The sequence below is a fragment of the Erpetoichthys calabaricus genome, chromosome 4, assembly GCF_900747795.2.
Source record: "Erpetoichthys calabaricus chromosome 4, fErpCal1.3, whole genome shotgun sequence".
In the NCBI taxonomy this organism is placed as follows: domain Eukaryota; kingdom Metazoa; phylum Chordata; class Cladistia; order Polypteriformes; family Polypteridae; genus Erpetoichthys; species Erpetoichthys calabaricus.
The window spans coordinates 120,107,968-120,133,086 of NC_041397.2; the positions used below are offsets into that span (position 1 = coordinate 120,107,968).

Here is a 25,119-nt window from a genome sequence, read left to right on the forward strand (position 1 = left end):
GAGTTAAATTCATCCTGAGCACAGGCCTTTACTAGTCATTCCTAGCAATCCCTGACTATCCTACTGTCTAATAGAAATAAACTCCAACTGTATGGCATCCAGTTAAGAACCTCTGGAACTCCTCTTGAGGAAACTCAAAACTAGGAGAGGGGTCACTCTTAAATGAAAAGTCTGGTTTCAGAGCAAACATTGTGTATAGATGTAACACAGAATTTATCTAGCTGGTATTTTTCAGGTTCTTACACAAGCTCTTACTCCAGCTCCAATAGAGAAAGTTAAAGTTCACATTTCAAGAGCCAGTATCCATTGATGAGGTCTAATGTTATAGTTCCATTCCACTCTTGCCATACACCTGACTGGTATCAAACATAAGAATCATACTTTATTTTGTGACTGTTTAGCCCACATGGCAGCTCTTTGTGGCTTTTGCAGACTGAGCCCAACTACATTACATGCTTAACTTGGCCACCAGGTACTCACTAATGAACCCCTTTTCAAAGCCTGTCTCCAGGAGTGGATCAGAGAATCCCTGTTCCATGCTAGGTTCTCAGTGATATATTTGAGATTATCATATTGATAACTAATGGGTTGTTATTCATCTAGCTCCTCCATTTAGATGAACCCTATCAAGATAGTTCTAAGGATCATTAAAACCCACATGTCCCAGAAACCACAGTCACATTCCTAGTAGTTGTGTTTTTAGGTGGGATCACAATAGAATATATGGTTAAAAAATCTTTCCTTACTTCATTCAATTAATATACCTGTAAATGCATACTCTACTACAGAACCAATTATCTGTTAAATAAAATATATGTATAAAACTTTAGTATGGTTTATTGAATAAAACAAAGCACTCACAAGGAATGGACAATATGATGCTAAAACTGTAGCAAGTACCACACCATCTAGAAGGTCAAGGTCAAAGTTTATGATCCATCTTCCTGGCGGTGCTTCGCCTGTTTAACAGAAAAAAATGGCAGTGTTAAAATATATTTTTTGACTCTCAGGCATGCCATAAAGCAAGACAATGTTGAGTCTACTAACAGAGATCTCAGATTTCATGGAACTATATCAGAACACAAAACATTCAAATAAATATGCATGCTGCTAGTAAGAATGTATGGCTGTGGAAGCCAGTCCCTACATAGTGAGCTCAGATCTGTTTAGTTCAGTTTACCATCATGGGGATCTACGAGTTTTAAATCAGTCTAGGAGGGAAAAATCAGTCCACTGGCAGGGACAGTATCACTAATGTACACAAAAAGATAATTTATACAGGATCAATGTAAATTAATAAGTTAGCCTAAGATGCACATCCTTATAATGTAACTAAAACAAATATAAATTAAACTAACACACCCATGTGAAAAAAATAAAAAAGTTAGGCTTCACACAGAACTAGGTCTTTGAAACAACTCTATATCTTTGGAGCTGTGAGGTAGCAATGTTATTACCTTTGGCACTACAGTAATCCCTCCTCCATCGCGGGGGTTGCGTTCCAGAGCCACCCGCGAAATAAGAAAATCCGCGAAGTAGAAACCATATGTTTATATGGTTATTTTTATATTGTCATGCTTGGGTCACAGATTTGCGCAGAAACACAGGAGGTTGTAGAGAGACAGGAACGTTATTCAAACACTGCAAACAAACATTTGTCTCTTTTTCAAAAGTTTAAACTGTGCTCCATGACAAGACAGAGATGACAGTTCTGTCTCACAATTAAAAGAATGCAAACATATCTTCCTCTTCAAAGGAAACAGAGAGGAAAGCAAACAAATCAATAGGGCTGTTTGGCTTTTAAGTATGCGAAGCACCGCCGGTACAAAGCTGTTGAAGGCGGCAGCTCACACCCCCTCCGTCAGGAGCAGGGAGAGAGAGAGAGAGAGAGAGAGAGAGACAGAGAAAAACAAACTGAAAAATCAATACGTGCCCTTTGAGCTTTTAAGTATGCGAAGCACCGTGCAGCATGGCGCCTCAGGAAGCAGCTGCACACAGAAGGTAGCAACGTGAAGATAATCTTTCAGCATTTTTAGACGAGCGTCCGTATCGTCTAGGTGTGTGAACAGCCCCCCCTGCTCACACCCCCTACGTCAGGATCAGAGAAAGTCAGCGCAAGAGAGAGAAGAAAAGTAAGTTGGGTAGCTTCTCAGCCATCTGCCAGTAGCGTCCCTTGTATGAAATCAACTGGGCAAACCAACTGAGGAAGCATGTACCAGAAATTAAAAGACCCATTGTCCTCAGAAATCCACGAACCAGCAAAAAATCTGTGATATATATTTAAATATGCTTACATATAAAATCCGCGATAGAGTGAAGCCGCGAAAGGCGAAGCGCGATATAGCGAGGGATCACTGTATATACAAATCAATGTTAAGGCAATGACTCAGAAGTAAAATCAATATCCTATGACTAGTACCTTTACATAACATAACATTTTCCAACCTCTTTACTTCAATTTAGGGTCACAAGGACTGGTGCCTATTTCAGTATGATTTGATGTAAAGTAGGAAAGAACCTTGAACCATCACAGAGTCCACAAAGACGACAGGCATACGTGAATTTTTATACCAGGACATGGATCCGTGAGGTAGCAGTAGAAACCACGTGCCATGATGCAACTCATCATTATCTTTGCACTAGTAAATAGTTAAAAAGCACACACTGTAAAAAGTATGGAGGGAAATGAAATTATTATTCTGTGCAATTGTGAAAAATAATGTGTAATATTTGGAAAAGGTATAAAATAAAAAAAAATAAAATGTAGTAAAGAAAGATTGAGTTGCATGAAAGACAAAAGTGATAAAGTGGTAAATATATAAGAGAGTAACATATACAGAAAATAACCCAGTAAAAGCAATAGTAAAATATTTAAATATTTTAAAATATCAATTCACCCATTTATTGAATCTACTTGTTCAGTTTAAAGTTATAGGAACTGAGAGCCAAACCATATAATAATGAGCATAAGGCAGAAACAACTGACGAAGGTTAGGCCAGTCCTATCAGGCCAGTCATACTGATTGTATTTCTTAGGGACTGGGGTGAAACAGAAAACCTGTGTGTAGACTGACATGCAAACTATACTCAAAATACCACCCATTTTTTGAAAAACAAAAAGGTGTAGAAGCATTCTGAGACTGAAGTATAACCATTTATTTAAAATATATGCTATAAAAAATAGGCTCAACACACATCATGCAGGTACAGATAGAAGCTGTTACTTGATATGACTAGAAGTGGAGAGTCATGACTGTACTCTAAGAAATATTTGTTAAATATAAATAGCTAAGGTAGTAAAACAGTACACAATAACCTTGAAACACAAGAAAAAATACAATTTAGGCATGCAAATGGAGATCTCACAATGCAAGTTACAGATCTCACAACCAAACTTAAAATATCTTTCCATAGCTTTTATTTTATTGAGAAGAATGTTCACGATCCATTTAGCATTCTTAAAACTACACAGCACATTTTCTCTTGTTGCTGTGTAGAATATATTATTTAAAACAAGGTCAATCTATGGACAAAGTGTGCTTTTTATTAAGAAAGGAAATACCACAAAAAGACAATCACTCCTTAAATGCTCACCTGTGTATTTGGTAATTTGATTCAACAGAGACATATTTCTCATTTTAGACTCTCATCCTTAACATCTGCTATTGTACAGGCAGCAAAAAAGAAGCTAGCCTTTCACTCAAAAAAGATCCTGCTTTACTCTTCTGATATTATTTATTAATCATTCGATGACTATTTTTCAATATTCTATTCTCCACTTACCAAAACACACACACACCAACCAATGCATAACCTTCTGTATTCACTACTACCACCCATAGAATTCTAAAATCACCACTTATTAAATGCTGAACACTCTGAAACTATAATTTCTGTTTTTGTCAAATAAATGCTTTGCCAAAAGACCTCATATATATAAATTAATTTACCCAGAAAAACAGGAAACTATATATAAGATAGACATTTGTTTTGAGAGATTGATGGTAATAATAATAATAATTATCATCATCATCATCATTAGGGTGAAGTGGTGGTTCTGATTTGCACCAGCAATCATAAGGTTGCCAGTTCGAATTCCGTAAATGACTCTACTCATTTGTGCCCTTAAACAAGGCCCTTAACCTGCAATTGCTTCATCCTGGGTATGACGTTAATCTTTATTCAGCCCTGCAAGCAGGCCCTATAACTTAAAGGGAAAACATGGGGGTTGGTGGCAGCCACCGTAAAAAAAACCTTATACTGTTCCAATGTGGTGCTGAGGTGTCACCTGCTGCACTGGGGTCACAATCCAGGTGGTATGTCATGTGGTGGGGGTGACAACGCGCTATCAGTGCGTGCTCCCAACCTGTCCTCTCTCTATTATTATTTGAAAAAAAAAATAAAGAAGATAAACAGAAGTCTTTGTGTATTGGGCTCCTTAGTCCATAATAGTTACTAAATATTAATTTGGGGTAGTTTCAGGAATTCCACAACATATACTGTTCTGAAAGTTAGGGTTTTTCCGCCACTCATACATTAAATATAGATTTCCTAATACAGAGCTGATTCTATAAAATCACTGGTATCTTTCAGTTTTCATTTCACAAATGCACTCATGCCCCAGATTAGAATATCATCCACAACAGTGTTCACAGTGTTTTCTAGTGCCTAAAATTATCCTGGCTTTGTGTATAGTGTGCTGCAATGTTTAATGTTACCTTGCCTTTAATAAAAAGATCCATTCATCTGTCCATTTTCAAACCCATTAATCAAATCCAGGGTCATAGAAATCCGGGTCCTATAGCCATAGGAACCAACATCTGATGGGGTAACAGTCTATCATGTTTATCTTCACAATAACACATAAATGTACCAGTTTAGAGTCATCAACCAAACTAATATGCATGTTCTTAAGATGTCAGACAATAAAAACAGTTCCCTAAGTAAAACACACAGAGGAGAATGTGCAAACTCCACAAAGACAGTGATCAAGTAATTCCGCTAAAATACCACTTGAAGACAAATAGTCTTCAAAATATGAGCATCAGGCACATTCCCAGAACTCTCACTTTCAAAATCTTCAAAGAGACACAAAAAACATATAGATCTTATGGAAGAATGAAAGATTTAGTACTAACTAATTCATCTCTGACAACATTTAAGGGCATACAATACTATCAACCTGATTAGATGCAGTATTTGTCATGCCCTTCTCATCTGGAGATTTTATTATGTTACACATCATTCATCTACGTCGGCTCCAAGCCTAGGAGACATCATTAGCTGCAGAGCTATCATTCCCAAAGCATTCTGGTACTTAAAAGACAATCTAGCACTGATGTCATGTTTCTTAAACCCCACTAATATCATTAACCTTGGTAAAATTTTAAATGTCTATATAATGCTATACTGGATTTTTGATCTTTTTTCTATATACCAATACTTATAACTAATAGAACCCCAAATATTAAATATGCATAACAAAACTGGTGCAATTATTTTGGAATCATTGTAAGCATTTATTTTATAAAAATACAAAGAAGCTGTAATGTATTTTCTTTTTTTTATATATATATTTTATTAATTTTATTGTAATCATTCCATACAAATAGATCAATTTTTACAAAAAATAGGATTGAAAACAAATCAAACCCCACCCCTGAGAAGGAGAGCATGGCCAAAGGAGTAATACTTAAAGCTTGTAAACATACCTAAACTAGGGGGCTCCGCCCCCTGCTCGCTTCGCTCGCCAACCCCTGGTGTTGGGAATGACAAAGAGCGTGATGTATGAATGAGATATAGAATAGTGTGAAGGTGTAGATGATGCAAATAGAAAGCAAACAATAAAGTGTGTGGCACAGTGTAAAGGTTTATTTGAAAACTTCTTTGTACACGCCGTTTAAGTGTAAAAGGTAATTCCAGCTCAGAACTTGTAAGGTCATTTAAGATGGTTATTGTTGTGATCAGAGTCAAGTTTGTCAGAGCTTAGAAAGAGTTGTGTCTCTCCAGGAAGTAATGGAATGACTTGGGTATTAATGTTTTCCATATTAATATTTTTTGGACATAATATAGTGCGTTGTGTTAAAAGGGGCATTTGGTCTAATGAGATTGCTGTTCAAAATCTGTCTGTAACTAAGTTGTCGCAGATAAAGGCTTGAGGAATTGTAATAATATGTGGCTGAAGTCCATCTGTATTAGTGAGTGTACCATCTCTCAGTTGTAATAAGCAATTGTTATGATCTGGTTCTGGACATCGTATCTTTTTTACTAACTGTATCTTTTGAAAGCAATGCCAATTGTCTGCGTATTTTAAGGTGCACTGAACAATAGCTGAGTGCATGGCATCTGGAAGAATAGCTAAGTACTGTCTAAAATCTCCTCCTCATAAAAGTACCTTTCCTTCAAATCGAATATTATTATTCATAAACGTTTGTAGAAGTTTATGAATGGTGTTGAGTAAGTGACTTCATGCCATTGAACATTCATCAATAAACAACATTTTTTCAAGACGGATGTCACGTGCAGTGCCACCGTTAATGTTCATAGTGGATACCGATTTGTAGGATCTAATGCAGTTGATAAAGATTTCACTTTCAGGTACATCGTCAGTTATAAGCCTCTGTAAATATTCAGTATGTGAATGTAAAGAAGGCAGTCTAATTTGACCCTTTTGACAACAACGTGTAAATGTATTACTTGTATTGCCAGTTGTTTCTTCAGAGAAGTGAACTGAATGACAATGATTGCCAATGACATTCATTAATCCGAATGAATTTTCCTGGTGTATGTTTTTCTTGTGCCGTTTGAGAGGCGCGTTGTTGCATGTGTAGTATTTGGGACGTGTTGTTTTGGAGCTGTAATCGATTTGCCTGTGCTGTGTGAGACGCCCGTTGTAGCCTTCGCTGCCATTAACGTATGTCTGAGACGGGAGGTGTTTCGTTTTGAATCCGTGCCTGTTGCGATGCAGCACTTTGATTGATAGTTTGCGTCATGTGGATCTAGGATGTAGATTTGTGCATATTTGCGTTGTTGATTTGTTTCAGGGTGCACTGTTCCAATGCGATGCAGTATTTGTGCACATATGCGAAAGTAGTATGGGCCATCGCCTTTTGGTGGCCTGATATTTACTCCGGTATATGCAAAAGCAAATGAACTATTGTAGGATCTAATGCAGTTCATAAAGTTTTTACTTTTAGGTACATCGTTAGTTAGAAGCTTTAGTTGAGCTTTGCGTTTTTGGAGTCGAGACATTTTTTCTTTTAGAAATATGGATAAGTAATAAGGAGAATTGCACTCACTGTTAATATGGAGCCTTTTCTGCGGTTGAACGGTTAATAGTGCCTTATTGTAATGAGATCCACCTATGCTGCATAGCCGTCTATTTTGTTGTTTCTTTCGTTTTTCGTGTGTTTGTTCCTGTTATCCTTTCCTTTTCGTTTTGTACCCGTGACCGTGTATTCATGACTTGTTTCTTTCTCAGCATGCGAAATATGGATAAGTAATAAGAAGGATCGCAGTCACTGTTAATATGTTTCTTTTTCTGCAGTTGAACGGTTAATAGTGCTTTATTGTAAGGAGATCCACCAATGCTGACACCTATGCTGTCTAGTGTGAAGGTGTTGATGTTCACTTTAGAATATGTGGCTTTGGGTGTCACTTCTTATGGATGTGTGTGTGTGGGGGGGGGGGGGGGGGGGGGTTGAGGATTGTTGTCGCGCGAGCGTCTTCTTTCTTTTTGTGTTCCTGTGTCTTGTTGAATCCCCCTCTTTGTGTGTGTCCCGTCCCTTGCTTGTAGGGTCTGTGGGGTGGTTTTGTGTTCTTTTTTTTGTGTTCCATGGGCTTGTTGAATCCCCCTCTTGGTGTGTGTCCCCTCTGGTGCCTGTAGGGGGGGGGGGGGGGGGCCTTGCTGTTGTGCGCGAGCCTCTTTTTTTTTTTTTTTTTTTTTTTTTTTGGGTCTAGTTTCGTGTGCAATGTGTTTCGTGCTTTGCTTGCGTTTGAATACTTTTTTATGTGCCGTTTCCTTTTTTCGGTGCTCTTTGCGCCTCATTTCTCAATTTTTCCTGTGCTCACTCCTTTTTTCTGTGGTCTTGTCCGCCTCTCTCGCCCTCTTCTATCCGCCTTTCTCGGCTCCTCAGCCGACCCTCGCGGACTCTTTTTGCGCCTGCGCAGTACGTCTTTTTGCAGCTACGGCCCATTGCCGGATGTGCCTGCGTCCATCATCCGGTTTAGCATTCTCAGTTAGTAATATGGATTGTTGAGTTTAATAGGGCAATAAAGGTAAATGGAGAAGGAAAAGAAATGCAGAAATAATTATTTCTTCTTATTCTAAAATATTATTGATTAGATCCTGCCAGGATTTGAAAAATTTCTGTACAGAATCTCTAACTGAGAATTTGATTTTTTCCAATTTCAAATAATATAAAACATTGGTTTCCCACTGACTTATAAGAGGAGAGTTAGGATTCTTCCAATTTAACAAAATAAGTCTGCGTGCCAAAAGTGTAGTGAATGCAATCACCGTTTGCTTGTCCTTCTCCACTTGAAATCCATCTGGAAGAACACCAAACACAGCTATTAATGGGTTAGGAGGGATTGTGATACCAAGGCTGTCTGAAAGGCACTTAAAAATTGTGGTCTAAAACGATGTTAATTTGGTGCAGGCCCAAAACATGTGACCCAGTGAGGCAGGAGCTTGGTTGCAGCGTTTGCAGGTTTGATCTTGCCCTGGAAATATTTTGGACAGTTTTAAGTGAGACAGATGAGCTCGATATATAATTTTGAGTTGAATAATTGTATGCTTTGCGCATATGGAGCTCGAGTGAATTCTCTGCATTGCTACCTTCCACTCCTTTTCGGATATATTAATTAAGAGATCTTTTTCCCATTGTCCTCTTGGATCTTTGAAAGGAAGGGACTCTAATAAAATTTTATATTTTGCAGAAGTGATGTCTAAGTCCTCGAAATTGAGCAGTATTTTTTCCAGCATGGTGAAGGGTACGAGATGAGGAAAATCGGACAGGTTCTGTTTAACAAAGTTGATAATTTGAAGATAGTGAAAGAAATGTGTAGCTGGAAGGTTACATTTGGAATGTAATTGTTCAAAGGATGCAAAGATATTGTCTATATAAAGATCTCTGAGCAATTTAATCCCAAATCTTTTCCAGATATTAAAATCTAGATATGTTTGCGAGGGTTGAAAGAGGTTCTCCATCTTAAATTGCTTTCTAAATTGGTTCCATGCTCTGAGTGAATGCAACACAATTGGGTTATTAGTATATTTGCGAAAACTTGCATTTATTGGAGCGCAGAGCAGGGAGTATAAAGAAGTACTGCAGGCTTTTACTTCTATTGCGGACCAAGCCTGTGTATGTTCACCTATTTGTGTCCAGGTTTTTATGGCTTGTATGTTTGCTGCCCAGTAATAAAACTGAAAATTAGGTAGAGCCATGCCACCTTGTGCCTGAGGTCTTTGTAGAGTTGCTCTTCGGATACGTGAATGTTTTGAGTTCCAAATAAATGAGGTTATGGTTGAATCTAATTGCTTAAAAAATGATTTAGTGTATTTTCAATAAAAAGTCTAAAATCATTTACACAAATATACCATATTTCTACCTAAGCTGCGTACCTGACACTACAGTAATTTTACAAGTAAAGAAAAGGTTGTTGATGTCTTCAGTAGTGTTTGACTCTGCTAAATAGTGCTCAAAGACTACTGTACTTAGATTTAAATTAGAATTTAAAGGTCTCTTCTCATAAGCCATAAGCCATGTATTGTGAACAGGTGAGATGGTATTATGAAAACACGATTAATATAACTGATTTTAAGGAAAGTTGATGAAGAAATTGCACCAATGCCTGACACATGATCAGAACGAGAATATCAACCGATAAACATGGCCACAGAAACCAGAAAACGCAGCAAAATGCTGATTCAAACAAAAAAGGGCCCCAACAAAATGGCAGCACTATGGATTCACCAAATGTACCATTTTTTTGTGATTATAGCCAATAAACCTTTACCAGAAATTTCACATCTTTGACCAGTAAGAAGATTGGTCTTTAGGTTACACACTCTAAGAAATTCTATTCTTCTTTGGAAAAATAGTAATGGATGCCAAGGGTAGTGCTTTTGGTAATATGTTATCTTTCTAACTTTCTTAGGTGGAGCTCACATTAACAGAGGCAGTCAAACAGATAGCTTTGTAATAAAATGCCACTGGTTAACCTTTGGGTCCAGCGTCTTTCCTGCTTTATAATGAAGTTATTGCATCTTGACTTTGGAAAGCACCAATGATTCATCCAGCTCCTCTAAGCATAGACATCAAGCCGCCTAATTTTTGTTTTATCAGAGAATTATTAGAATTTTTATTAAATTCTGATGTGAATGTTTTCCGCCACACATTCATGCTGTGAATTTCCATGGTCCATCTCATCACAAAGGCTCTATTCGACTGAATAAAATGTTACCTAATTGAAAAATATAAGTACATTAAAACTCAGCTTTTTATAGTTAAAATACTTGGTAAGAAAGAAAGGCAATACACCATAAGCTCTCTAAGAGCTGAGTCTGGTATTAATACTTTAAATACTATAGAATTGTTTTCTAAAAAGAATTAACAATTTAAAAAAACTACAAGCTATATTGGAAAAGTCCATGTCAAAAATAATGTGCTTGTGTTGTAAAGGTGAGAAACAATAACTAACCATAATTGAAATTTATAGATTAATTTGGCATTTTGCAACAGCAAGAAAAACACACAACTTTATCCAGTTTCACAGATTAAGTCCAAAACCATGCCTAAGGGGAGTCTTGGGAATATTTACCGGTAGCATTTATAATGAGAAAATACCAATAAAGTTACACAATGCATTATTTTTGCATTTATTTCATGTCTTCCTATTCCTTTATTTTCTAGTAATGATACAAATTTAAATTATGTATCCATACACAAAATATAAAAACTACTACATTTATCTTTGAAGCTCTCAGTTTGAGAATTTATCTAAATTACAACCATTGCATTGTTAGCAGAATTTGTTTAGACTGTTAAAGAAACAAAGGAACAGCTTACACAAGTACTGCTGTCAATAGTTTCTTGGAATCATTTATTTGTTTGAGAGATTTTGTACTTACTAAAAAAATAAAAATTTTTACTTGCTCATACAGTTGTTATGCAGGAGTAGGGAAGACAAGAGAAAAATGCAAAAGTTACATTTGCAACGGGGAATAAAATTATTCACAATGTATGTTAAAAATTGTAACATCCTGTAGCGGACCTTTTCCCCATTTTAAATAATTTTTTCTGGATGTTCTGTTGTGAGTCTTTGCAAAGCTTTAACCACAGGTAATATTTTCCTGTGAGTGCCTTGTATTAATAATATAGTTTGGATATTTTTCCCCATTTAATTTTAAGTGTCTCACATCACCATTTTGTAGCTTTGCTATTCTGTAATTGTGTTGTTAGAATGAGCTTCACTGTTAGTAGAGACACTCTCCCAAATCACAGATACTTTACTATATAACCCAGAATAGCATTCTGTACTGCGTCCAAAATTACGGATTCCTCAAACATCTTCAGTCTCTGCACTCTCAATATTCCATGTTTCCTGGTTTACAACCCATAATATTCCACTTCTAAATTTTGTTTACAGTTTTAGTGACAAAACGTTTTCTAATTAATGACTTCTGACAATCCTTTTTTCCCCTTTGCTTTAGATTTACCTCCTCATTTTCTGGCATTAATTTCTCAGAGGCTATATCATCTCTTGAAATCAAGTGCATCTTTGGTTAACACTGTTCTTGCAGTTGAGCTAAGAAAGCAGGAGGACTTTGCCTATACTGGGATCCAGCAGATCTTCTTTGGATATTCATGTCTTGCATAACAGTGAGACTGTAGATGAACTATGTGGGGAACAGCCCGGACACAGACAGGTAGACATGATGATTTCACCACACACACGTTTATTTACAATATTTACAATAATCAAAGTGCACAATACCCAGTGCCGCAGCACCAATCACCCCTTTAGTCCTGGCCTTCACAATGCCTTGTACTGTCTCAGGTCCACCTCCACTCCTCTCCTCCGAGCTCCGTCCACTTCCACCCGACTCTTGCTCCCGAATGGAGGGAGGCGGCCCCTTTTATTCACACCCGGATGGGCTCCAGGTGCTTCCTGACACTCATCCGCTAACACTCCACCTGTGTGGCGGAAGTGCCGGCTGTGCACCCGGATGGACTCCGGGTGTCCCCGATCCTCTTCCCCCCAGCACTTCCAGATGTGGTGGAAATGCTAAGGTCCAGGGTTCCCAAGGCAGTGGGGCGCCCCCTGGTGGTGACCACGGGCCCCTACAGGGTTGAGCTTCCCAGCCCCCAACACAACCAGGACGGTCGCCCCCTCGTGGTCTGGAGGAGGCACAAGCCCTCCTCCGGTCCTCCTGGGTGTCACGGCTGGGTACCACCCCCAGCCGTGTGCCACAACTACAATGTATATGTTTCTCCTGTGGAATGACATGGTTGTTGCAAATAATTTTTTTTCTAAGCTGATATAAATTAATGCGAATCTTATTATGTACATTACAATAACAAGTTGCCTTTGTGATACTTTTGATTGGTCGTGAGGAAGACATATTGGATACTGGAGCAGTATCTCTCTTTTGTTACAACAATTGCCTTACTTCTTCTAGTGCTTCTATCCCACATATCCCCATTGCTAAATCCACTTGCTTTCAGTAGCATGATGTGAGACAATGGGGTATATGACTGCAGTACTAACTCAACAACAAGGAGACAGACAAAGACCGGTCACATACTATTTTAAAAAACTGGATCCAGTGGCCGCTACAATCCTGCCGTGGTTGAAAGCAGCTGCTGCAACAACAGAGGCCGTATTAGCATGCTCAGACATTGTGCTCATGAGCCCCTTAACGGTAAAAGTACCGCATGTGGTTCATTCTATTTTAATGCAAGCGAAAATATCATATCTTACTACTGCGCAAGCAATACACGATCAAAATGTACTGTGCACTCTCTCGAACGTCACAATTGAAAGATGTTCTACGCTAAACCCAGCCACTGGAAGACGGAGAACCACACAATTGTCATGACGAAATCACATAAATCTTGAAACTCAGATCTGACTTACAGGAGGTACCTCTGGAAAAAAAGGAATATATAATTTGTAAATGGTTGTTCATTGTGCTTAGAACACGGGACAATGTCTGCCAACTACGCTATAGTCAAAGAAAACTGCCTGCTTGAAGCAAACCGCATTTCATTCATACTAAGCGCGCAGGCAGTGGAAATTAGAGCGCTCACCTGTGCCTGTCAGCTGGCTGAAGGAAAAAAAAAAAAGTCACTATTTATACCAATTCCAGGAATGCTTTTGAAATCTGCCATTATCATGGGGCATTATGGAAAATAAGGGGATTCAAAACCAGTACTGGTAAAACCATACAACATCAGAAATTAGTGGAATCCCTTCTCGAAGCTATAACAAAACCATCGAAACTGGCAATAGTTAAATGCCAAGCCCATACTGGGAAACAAGACCCAGTCAGCCAAGGAAACTAACTGGCTGACCACTTTGCTAAACAGGCCACCCATAATAATACACCAGTCTTTTTATTCCAACAGAAGGATGACAAAGACCCTGATAATCAAATTATTTCTTTACAGAGCACCGCCACTGACCAAGAAAGGATAAAGTGGTCCCGAGAAGAATTCCTCTCTGATGGGGTCTGGACCCAAAAGCAAACTAACAAACCTTTCCTCCCAAAGGCTTCTTTTCCAGGAATGGCAAAAATTGCACACGGCCTGGATCACGAAGGAAAAGATGCTATGACTCAGGATGTCGAGCGACATTGGGAAACCACAGGGTTCTCTGCATATGCTGAACAATTCTGCTGATGATGCGCACTATGCCAAAGGTTTAACGTAGGTAAAGGTACTCAGGTAAGCCCCGCTGTCACTCCTAACCCAATGGGTCCATTCGAACACCTCCAAATGGACTTCATTGAGTTAACACCGTCTAAAGGCTACCATTATTCCTTGGTAATTGTCGATGTGTTCTCCCGATGGGTGGAAGCCTTTCCCTCTAAACATGCAAATGCAAAAACTGTGGCCAAAACTCTGATAAAAGAAATTATTCCAAGATGGGAAATACCACCGAAACTGCAGACCGATAACGGTACCCACTTTGTGAATTCTGTAATAAATGAGATGACTACTTGGCTCCAGATAGATGTACACCATTACTGCAAATACCATCCCCAAAGTGGAGGTATTGTAGAAAGGTGCAATGGCACCCTAAAATCAAAATTGGCAAAAATCTGTGAGCAGACAAACTTAATCTAGCCAGATGCTCTACCCCTGGCCTTGATGGGGTTGAGAGGAAGGACACATCGGCAGTTGGGACTGTCGCCATTTGAATTGGATGCCCCATGCCTGTTGGCATGGTTATTGGAAATGTCACTCTGCATACTGTGGACAATGATCTTCTCTCCAGTCTTACAGGTCTCCGAGCCTCCCTGAAGGAAGTCCACGAACAGGTTAACCAGGCTTGGCGAACCGGTCCCCCACTGACGGAGTTCCAAATTCCCCTTGGAACCTGAATACTGGTCAGAGACACCTGAAGGAAACATTGGCATCAACCTCGCTGGAGGGGACCATTCCAGGTGCTGCTATCTACACCTCACGCCATTAAAGTCGAAGGACTTCCTGCCTGGATTCATGTCATACACTGCAAAAGATGGCACCCATAATTTTTGCAATCTGGGTGTTGTTTCACTCTGTAATCCTGATTGATGGACATCAAATTCCCATTCTGAATTATGAAGTAGGGAAAACATCCTCAGTACAGGTTGACTTTTGCTCGGTTGTTCCCTGCGCACTGGACAGACAAGACATATGGAGATGGTCTGAAAAATATGTCTGTGCGACTCGACCCAGGTATAAATCTGATTCAAGCTCCTCCTCCAGTCTGTCTGAATGTTCAAGCTGGAGGGATGTGTTTGCAAAAACTGGAACTCAGGACTGGGGGTACAACCCATGGGAAGCCCAGGAGCATGATTTAAAAACAAGGTTTTCTACAATTAAATCAGGGTTTACTCCTTTCTTGAACGCACGTCTCTCACTGTAAAAAGTGGACTGAATCATTAGGTTGGTGCTATTTTTTATTTTTTGGACTTTCTGTGTTGGGACTCTGTCAAGGGATTATTCCCTTTTTCTTAGAGGATAATCTGTGATATAAGTGGTTGAAAGTTACTGTTACACAATTAAGAACAGATTCTTTTTATGCTTGTGCCACTGCTAAACCCTATCTCCTAGATGTATTCCTTCCCAATAATTTTTTTTAATTGTGATATTTTTAAAGATACACATAACTTTCCTGGTTACCCTTTCAAGTGTATCTTAATGTCAGGAAGTACACGTTAGAAATGCTCCTAACTGAAAAGTGAGGATTGTGTGTGTTGTGTTTAGCAACAGTTGCTGTACCTTTATTCCTAACAACACTGTCCCAGACGGTTCCATTATCCGTGCATTAGCTGGCCTCACCTCCCTATCTATTGAATTAGCAGAAAACACAGGAATAGCTAACCCTCTTGATGAACTCCTTCCAAAAATGGTTCGGTTCTTCGGCTGATTGGATTAAAACTATTCTCTGGCAGTTTTCATGTTTTTTGGTTGCTGTCTTATCCCATGCATCTGTGCCCTCTTACAAAGGCTTATCAGTGCCTCCATTACTAGGGCTTATCTCCTCAGTGCTGACCCTGACTCCCAGTACACACCTTTTCTCTCATCCCTCGACCCTTTTCCGACTATGATAATGCAGTAGTCTAACTGATAAAGTGCACATTTAATGTGCAAAGGGGGGAATTGAGGAAGACATATTTAGAATTAAGGTGCTTCAGTCTTTCCAAATAATAAAGTATGGTGCTAATAGAACTATAAGAAACATGTCACTTATGTATTAATAAATAAGGAGGTATTAAGCTAACTGAACAAATGTAATCTAATACAGACACTAAGCTGTAACAGTATATTCCTGTATGACAAATGTACTAAACTAACTTTTAAGGTAGCTTTTGATATTGTATAACCAATTATTATGTGTGATGATCATTATGTGTGAAATGTAAGCTATAATAAGATTCTTAAATTGTAACTGCCACATAGCCGTTGAAGTGTTGTAACCCTGATGATGCAGAAGAATAGGGAAGTACCTGATTTGCAAAATTAGCCATAGCTGAATTGCATAGCCTAAGCTGGTTAGGAAGCCTGGGACTATGGATATGTCAACAGTTCCTCTTATCTAAAGACTACCGTGTACTTCTCCAGTACTGATCTGATGTGTCATCTTAAGCTACTTACAGATTCTGCTTGGCCTCAAATTGAACTGCCATACTTCCTCTTTTTGTTTAGTAAACAAACTACTATAAAAGTGAGCTAACTCCCATCCTTGGACAGGCTATGTGATTTCACTGTCAGTGGAACTGGCTGACGGGGGCTGCAAGCCTCCTCTCACCAAGAATAAAGAAATTGCTTTTTTACATTTTTATTGGTGTCTGCCTGCTGTTGTCTCGACTTCGTCCAAAGTCGCCTATGGAGCAACCAGTGCTACTACTACTTCGGCCTGCTATCTCAACTGCCATGTAGGGTAGCAACATTCCTCAACTTCTGTCTGTTTTGAGCAAGTTTCTGAATGTTGCCTCAGCTGTGGTTCATGGTCATCAGTTCTTTTTCCACAGTTTACCTCTGGGTGGTTCTATGGCTTGCCTCCTGGGATCCAGTGAAGAGCTGTTCTTGTGATGATGTCTTGAATTCCTTTGACAGAGTGTTCAATCCATTTCCATCTTCTTCTGCTGCTGATGATGTCTATGCTCTCCTGCTTGCATCTGGTGAGCAGCTTCTGATTTCAGATGGTTTGTGATAAGAAAATAGGAAGAATTCTTCACAGGCTACTGGTGTGGAATGTCAGCAGTTGTAAATGTCCCCTTCCTTCATTCACCAGCATTCTGATCCATACAAAAGATTAAACATAACACAGCTCTGGAAAAACATTAGGCTTGGTGATGATATTGTACTGAGATGACCTCCATATATTGTTTAGCATCCAGCAGGCTTTGTTCAGTCTGCTCTTGATGTCACTGCCTGCCCTTCCATCATGTCTGACAATAATGCCTAGGTAGGTAAACTCTTCAGCCATAACTAGGTCATGTTTCTTAACTACCATAATATCAATGTATGTATAAATGCATTAGAGGATTATTTTTAGACCCAAAATGTCTCTAAAACTGTGGTATATTTTAATGGTTAGAGAAAAATAGTGAATTCCTGCCAGTACTATTGTATCACATAGTACAGTAGCTGTAGGCATGCAAGAAATTCCAGCCTTTCCAGAAGAATCAAGACAAATACACCAAAAAGATAATTTGTGATGGTGGACATTTGCCTTTCAGGTCATATTTAGTAACTATTTTAACAAAGCAAATAAAGAAACGTGTCTACAAAAAAAACAAAATAAAAGCAGGCAGCAGTCTTACTAAAAAAGAAAGCAGCATGTATACACACCTAAAAATGTAATGCTATAAAACAAATGGAAAGCATAAATTCTATGCGCATGATTAGAAAATGGTGATAAGGTGGGCAGCACTTCCAATTCAATTTAATAGTGCCTTGTGTGTGAAATGTTTTTATTTTCTCCTTATTTGCTTGGGTTCATAACCATGTAATGATGCAGACTGACATATGAAAAGAATCACTGAATATAGGGGGTAAGGTGGATGTGAGTGTGCTTTGTGTTCTTCCCAGGGCTGGTACTTTGATTGTGCCACATTTTGACCTGTGCACAGGTTAAGAAAATGTTGGAGAACACTTTTGGAACTGTAGACATACTGGATATATAAATTGAAGATTGAAAATTATCATTCAGAACTAAAACTAAATGCTGTTTTGCATGAAATAATTTAAGAACCCTGAAAACAGAAAAAATAAACATGATTATTGGGTTAAATTGCTTTAGGTATGCAAAATTAAGTTAACAAGTCACACTATTGCTTGAAATGCTTCGGTCTGTGTGTAATACTAATTCATGTACTGTAATTTCAGAATGAATAAAATCATAACACCCATCTCTAAAAATTCTCTAAGGGAATAAATTTTACAGAACTGTAAACCAAAAAGCTTTCAAAATAACTCATGTAGACATTAATTGATTGTCACGGAGCAGAACTGAGATACAAAACAATTTTAAAATTCACTCAAAATCCCTTTTAGCACAGTCAAGTTCATTATTAAAAAATTAAAGCGCATCATTCCACACCATCACTTAGCAGAACAGGCAGTTTCTTCAAAATGTGCTGCCGGGTAAGAAGGAAAGTGTGTAGTGAGACCAGAATTACCATTTACATTAATGTTTCTTAGCTGTGTTAGAAGGAAACTGCCATGAGTCAGCAATATTCTATTACTTGATAAAGCTGATTTGTATGGAAGAGTGAAATTTTAAATTAGAAACTAAAAAAGCTGCAATAATTTGAATTGAAGTCATTCAGCTTGAGAAAACATGAACTGTCTATTATATGCACAATATAAAAATATTATATTATATATACTGCCTGGCATTAACTGGATATTATTTGAAAACTTAATTTACACATGCCTGATTAGCCTTTTAAAAATCTCCACTTGGTTTTTCTGTATATTATAGTCAGGCATGTCAGAAGGATGCATGATTTTTCTCAAAGTAACAGTCTGAAGTTGACAGGTCAATGGATGTGGATCATTTATTTTATCAATCATGGGTTGAAACTTAGGGCCAAAAGCTCTGCAAATATTCACATTTATGTAACATAACAGCTTATTTTTATTAAGGGGTATTTAGTATTTTGGTCACATTATGCAATTTTTGTCCACTGACCTTTATTCTAAGAATTTATATTTTTGGAGATAAGAATCTTTCTATATCTTGAACTCATAACCAGAATATTCATGAAACTTTTTGGAAAATCAGTAGGGATATTCTCTGGTTTTACATATATATTTATGAGACACAACTCTTGTAAAGGAAAGGACAATTAGTATATGATAAACTGAAAAGTTTAAAGAAAAAGGAAAAAAACAACATATTCACAGGTATAATATGACAGCTTTAAATCACAGTACTGACCTCTATTGTGTCCACTTTGAAAGGTTTAAAATAAATGTGTTAAATAATTTTACAGGTAAAACCATAAAACAATGTATGCTTAACTTAAGGAAGTGCCATGGTGTTTCAGGATCTGCCTGCACACAATTAGACATTTTTGATTGAATCAATTTTGATTAATACTGCTTACCAACTTGTAGGTGTGCAGTTGGGATTTTTGATTCCTGACAACTTTTTCTCAGAGGCACAAAAAACACATTCCTGCCACTGCTGACCCTTTACTAAGCAACATTACATTTGCCAGTGACAGACTTACCCCAGCTATTTACAGGATCTGACCGTGCACCTTATTTATTTTCATGGCTAAAACACAGTGTCATGGAGGCCTGCTGCATCTTAACTGCAAAAGGTGACTTGTTACAATCAGAGAAATCTTTGGTATAAATCTGAGGAGCAGTTAATTGGTGATTTCTGATGCTGCTGACTTTAATAAACTTAATCCCTTGTAGGAGATGTAAATTTTGGTCTACCATTCCTGTAGCTGTCCTTATTAACAGTCAATTTACTCATAACGCTTGATGGTTTTTGCAACTGCAATTGAAGACATTTTCAATGTTCTGGTAATTTGTTGGATTGACCAAGTAATGATAGACTTTATTTACTTTTTGCTAGGTTGAGCTATTATATTGTTAGATTATGGAGTACTACAACCTAATCTACGAACAAATAAGATCATTTATAACCACACTGCTTTGTCTCAAACACATAAACAAAAAAATAAATTCCACAAATTAAGTTTTAAAGAGACACACATAGTAATTAGGGTGACATAATAACTATGGTTCAACATTTTCTAAATGTTTTAAATGACAACTACTTGTTATGTTAGGGGGCATTTCAAAGCCTATTTGTTTGAATTAAAATGTTTGTTTTCAAAATAGATTTGGAATAAATTCATACATATGTGTCAAGCTCATTATTTATGCTTTCTTAGAAATACATATTAGCTATTGAATTAAATCAATCATTCAGTCTTAATCAAAAATACCAAACCACCAGATGATGCACTTATTTCTTAGTCTAAGAGATTAAATATAGTAATAAAATTAACATTGTTTGCTTGATTAATTAGTAGTTTTTTGGAAATACCTTTAGAAATATGTTATAGCATTGAATATGATAAAAAACAAATCTAAACTACTGAGAAAACCAAGAACAGTAATTGTTTAGCCAATAGATATTTATTAAGTTTTAGCATGTCACAAAATGATACAACTAACAAAGATACAGATTTTAAGATCTGTCAAGAGTTCTGGAAAGTGACTGAAAGATTGCGATTGTAAACCCAAGCAGCCGAAATGAAGTTCCACTGCTGACCTCACTTTCAGTGACACTGTGAAGAGCTCAGGGTTGTGAGGACCTCAGAGTAGAATATCTGTATGTCAGGATCTAAATGAGCCTCTTGAGGTCTTTGTGGACAGAATGTCCCCTGGATGCCACCAATGGCATGTGTACAAGGCATAGCTCCAAGGAGAAACAGATCTTAGACAAGCTGGAGAGATTTTATGTCTCATATGTCCTGTGACTGTTTGAATACTCCCCAGGGTATTTTTTTAATTCCCCAGGAGGAAATTGTTGGGGATAAGAAGGCCTGGTCAGTCTAGCTCAATGCATTGCTACCAAAACCCTCATCAGGAAAAGAAGAATAAAATGATTACAATTATGAGGCTGCCATATCAAGGTAAAAAAGTCAACAAAGAAATTAATCTCAAGAGATATAATCCATAATATTTTGGCAATGATTCCTCTCTCTCCAAGGTATTTAATAGTTGCATGTGTAAAACCAGAGAATAAAGTAAAAAACAAAATCTAGCAAGAAAAGTCTAGATCGTGCACAATTCACTCTTTTACTAAAACAAATAACACAAAAACACAAGTCAGAATTAAATGGACAGATCTTGATAAATCAGGAGCAGAGAGAATGAATATCTAAGCTTATCCTATCTATTCTTGAAGAGAAAAAATGTTAATGATTTAAAGTATAACAGCACTAACATTAAAGAAAAATGTAAATGCGCCATTAAATTCAAAATAAATATATTATCCAGATTCTTTAAAGCAAGAGTGTGATGAAGGCAATGAAGCATGTCATCACTGTCATTAAAATTTTTTTAGATTACTCATATTTCTGTATGTCTTTATATAATCTGCATATGTTAAGGTTATGTTAAGTCTTAAGTAATTGCAGTTTATTTTCCCCTGTGTGTTATGATTTAAAGGTGAATATCAGTGCAATACTGGATGAAGAAAAAAAGATTGTTAAGCATAAATTTGGATTTTAAACTTACCTGGATGGACAGATGGAGCGCACATATAAGATGTCTTACAGGTTAAGGAAGCCCAGAGTATGTAAGGTGCAATGATAGAACCCAGGAACACTCAGCACCGTTTTACAAGAGGTGGGGAGTAAACATTATTTACTTTGGATTACGACTATCTTCTTTAACCTTGTTAGCAGGTTTAGGATGAAGGAAATAATTGTAACTGAATAATTTGTTCCCTTTCTTTTTCATGTTTTACTTTTTACATATTTTTTTCTCTTCTTCTTGTTTGTTTTTTATAAAAACATTGCCAGTTTATTTTTTATGAAAGGGAGGAACCTAATAACTATAGAGTTTACTATATGCAAGTCTGTAGGCTAGGAGTCTTCTGTTTTGTATTTACCTGTAAGTTTTAAGTTATTACAAAGTTTCAAAATTTCCTTCATGCCTGATAAACCCACTCAAAGTAATGAGCCTTAGAAGAAATACGTGTCAAAACCTAACAATTACTGTAAATTATTGATCCACCAAAAATGATATACTGTAAGACCTAAAGTTTTCACAAAACAGTGGCTGAAAAATGTTTCCATCTGTTTGTATAGATTTGGACTCCTATCTAATAACTTGCTTCCAAAGTGCTTCTGCTAAGTATTGACTGAGAGAAAAAAATATTTTCAGTCATTCCCATTATTTTTTATTGTTATGTTTAAGGGAATCAGAGTTCATCCTAACAGGAATAGTCACAAACCAAGAAGCAGCACATGACAAAATACCAGAATTTCACAGAGAATGCTCACCCAGAGGCAACAAGTTGGCAAAGTGGTAATGATGCTGCCTCACAATAAGGAGACTAAGGTTTGCCTCTCAGGTCCTTCCTGTTTCCTCCCACTATCCAAAGACATGCAGGTTAGGTGAACTGGCAATAATATATTGGTCCTGGTGTGTGAGTTTGCCCTGCAATGGACTGACACCTTGTCCAAAGTTTGTTCCTGCCTTGCGCCCTGTGCTAGATGGGAAACGCACCTCTTACCCTGGTCTGGATTAAGCAAGTTAGAAAATAATAGGACATGTTTATCCACATTCACCGAGCCAGTTTAGAGCTGCAAGTGTAGACTCTCCATAAATAACAATGTATACTGTATACATCTCCCTATTATATAAAAAATCTTGGGATGAGACAAGACCTGTTCAGAGAGACGAGACATGACTTTCTCAGAAAGACACTTTCACATCACGCGAGACTAGACATTGTGCAAACAGATTTAACCACACCCGGGGCTGGAAAAAGACAAAGAGTAGAAAAAGTAGAATGTCGTAAAGAATTCAAAAACGTTGGTGAGATACACATGCAGAGCAGGTTAGAGATAATGGAAGTAGGAAAATTCAAAAGTCTCAAAAAAAATGACAGTAAAGATCTCATTAGCGCAAACAAACAGAAATTATTACTCGGTGAAATAATGGAACAGCGAAAAGAGATCAAATAGTCTTTCTTCCCAATGAAGAGGTGTATCCACGAGAATTAAAAGATTTGTTGTTTGGTGAAAGTGAAATCCACATATGCTGTCACGCTTGGGTCACAGAGTTACACAGATACACAGGAGATTTTAGAGACAGAAACGTTATTCAAACACTTCAAATAAACATAAGTCTCTTTTAGGAGTGAATCAAGCTCCATGTATAGTCGGAGGGGACAGTTCCATCTCTCAATTAAAAGAATAGAAAATCTTCCTCTTCATAGGGGCATGCCTCAGGAGAGAGGCCCCCAACAGAAGCAGAGGATGTCTGGGGGAGAAGAGAGACAAGGCAGTGAGACAAAAGGTCAGCTGCTATACAGGCTTTTAAATGTTTGAAGCACTGCACGAGATGCAGATCCATCTGCAAGTCAGCAAATGATCGAGCAAAGAGAAGGCAAACAAAAAAAAAACTGTATTTGTTTCCCATTGTATCACCGTTTAAGTGGGGTTTCGAAGGAGCGACCGCGTCTCCTTGGAACACGTTCAGCCCCCCTGTTCAGAATGGTGCATAGCGCAGCCCGGGGGTGTGGTTGGTTCGAGTGACGCGAGCAGGGGGCAAAGCCCCCTAGTTAAATTAAAAATGAACAAGTTATTCTTTGAACTCTTGAGGGTGTTTTTAATAACACATATAAGATAACACTATGAAGATAGAAAACGTAATTCCGAATGCCATCAAGGAAATAAGAGGTACAAATTCATAAAGCACCATGACAGCAAAATGAAATAAATTAAAAGTAGTAAATGTATTTTTTAAATCTTATGAAACAATTCATTGCATATATAGCAACAATGAGCACATATGCGTACCAACCCAACCTGGGATAAAGTGTGTCAGTGACCAAGCCTGAAAGAAACTGGACTCATATATAGTATTTTTTTAGATTTCTACAACGGAATGAAAAGTACTTTTAGGGAACAGACAAGGATGTAGTCAGAGGGTAGTAAAGAAGATTCAATACCAGAGAAGACTAAAGAAAAACTGGAACACCAAAGCAAGAAAAAAGGTCCCACAAAAACATGAGCAGAGCTGGAAGAACATAAACAAACTGGGATTTTCCACTGATGATTCTATTGTGAAGTAAGTTTGTTTTAATGAGATCCAGCACTAACATACAGAAGCTACGCTCTGTCGTCATTTATAGTTTGGACAGGATGACTCACTCCATCAAATTATACTGACTTAAAGTGAGACAGTAATGTTTTAATGTAAGGGACAGAGAGATACCCAATCAGGATTCCATTTCAGATTCAGATTTCAGGTTGGGATTGTGCTCTATAAGTGCAACAAAATACAAGGCTTTTATTATTCTGCTGTAAGGGATAAGGTTCCAGTAGAGACTCTTGGGAGCTGCAGGAGACTCGTTGGAAACAGAAGTGGCCCAGAAATACCTCCTGATTGGCTTCAGTGGGGCAGAAAGTACTCCTGGGAATAGCATTATAGGAGTCTCCACCTCCTATGTTGGACAAACTTACAATGAAGAAAGTAGCAGTAGCAAAGGATTGCCTGGTGAGGACACCAGTGTTAAGCAAGCAGAAGGCTGGGATGTAGGAAAAAGATTATTTTCTCAGCTTATGCAAGAGGATAATTTGGAAGAGTATAGAAATGCAACCAGAAATATTTTTTTGTTATTTTGTATTTTGTTTACTTTTTATATTGTGTACAATTTCTCCATAACCTCCCTATCTATCTATCTATCTATCTATCTATCTATCTATCTATCTATCTATCTATCTATCTATCTATCTATCTATCTATCTATCTATCTATCTATCTATCTATCTATCTATCTATCTATAGGAGAAGTTCACCTGGTGTCTTCTGTCAATACTCTTTAGTGGTCACTATTTACAAACAAACATTTAGTGGAGGATACTACTCAACAGCGTGGGAATCATTTCACATTACAGATAGTCTGCCCCGGCAACTCTTTACCAGTCGTGCAACACAGTACTGAATAGACAGACAGACAGACAGACCTTTGTGCCACATAAGGAAATACTTCACCTTAAGCTGGGTTCTCTATTAACTGATGTCTGATGAAAAAGATTTTGCAGTAGCCAATACTCAAGTAAAGCTTTGTAAAACAATAATAATACCTTTGCAGGGCTTATTAAATATTTTTACTTTTGTCAATTGTAAA

At 37.6% G+C, this 25,119-nt stretch overlaps 1 protein-coding gene across 1 annotated transcript in view; it reads right to left on the reverse strand.

Annotated features, from left to right (window-relative positions):
* The window catches only part of LOC114651130 (cilia- and flagella-associated protein 47-like), a 622,279-nt gene that overhangs the window by 412,459 nt on the left and 184,701 nt on the right, over positions 1-25,119 (reverse strand). The window contains 1 exon segment of the mRNA XM_051927333.1: positions 862-959. Within this exon segment, the coding sequence (XP_051783293.1) occupies positions 862-959 (98 nt within the window).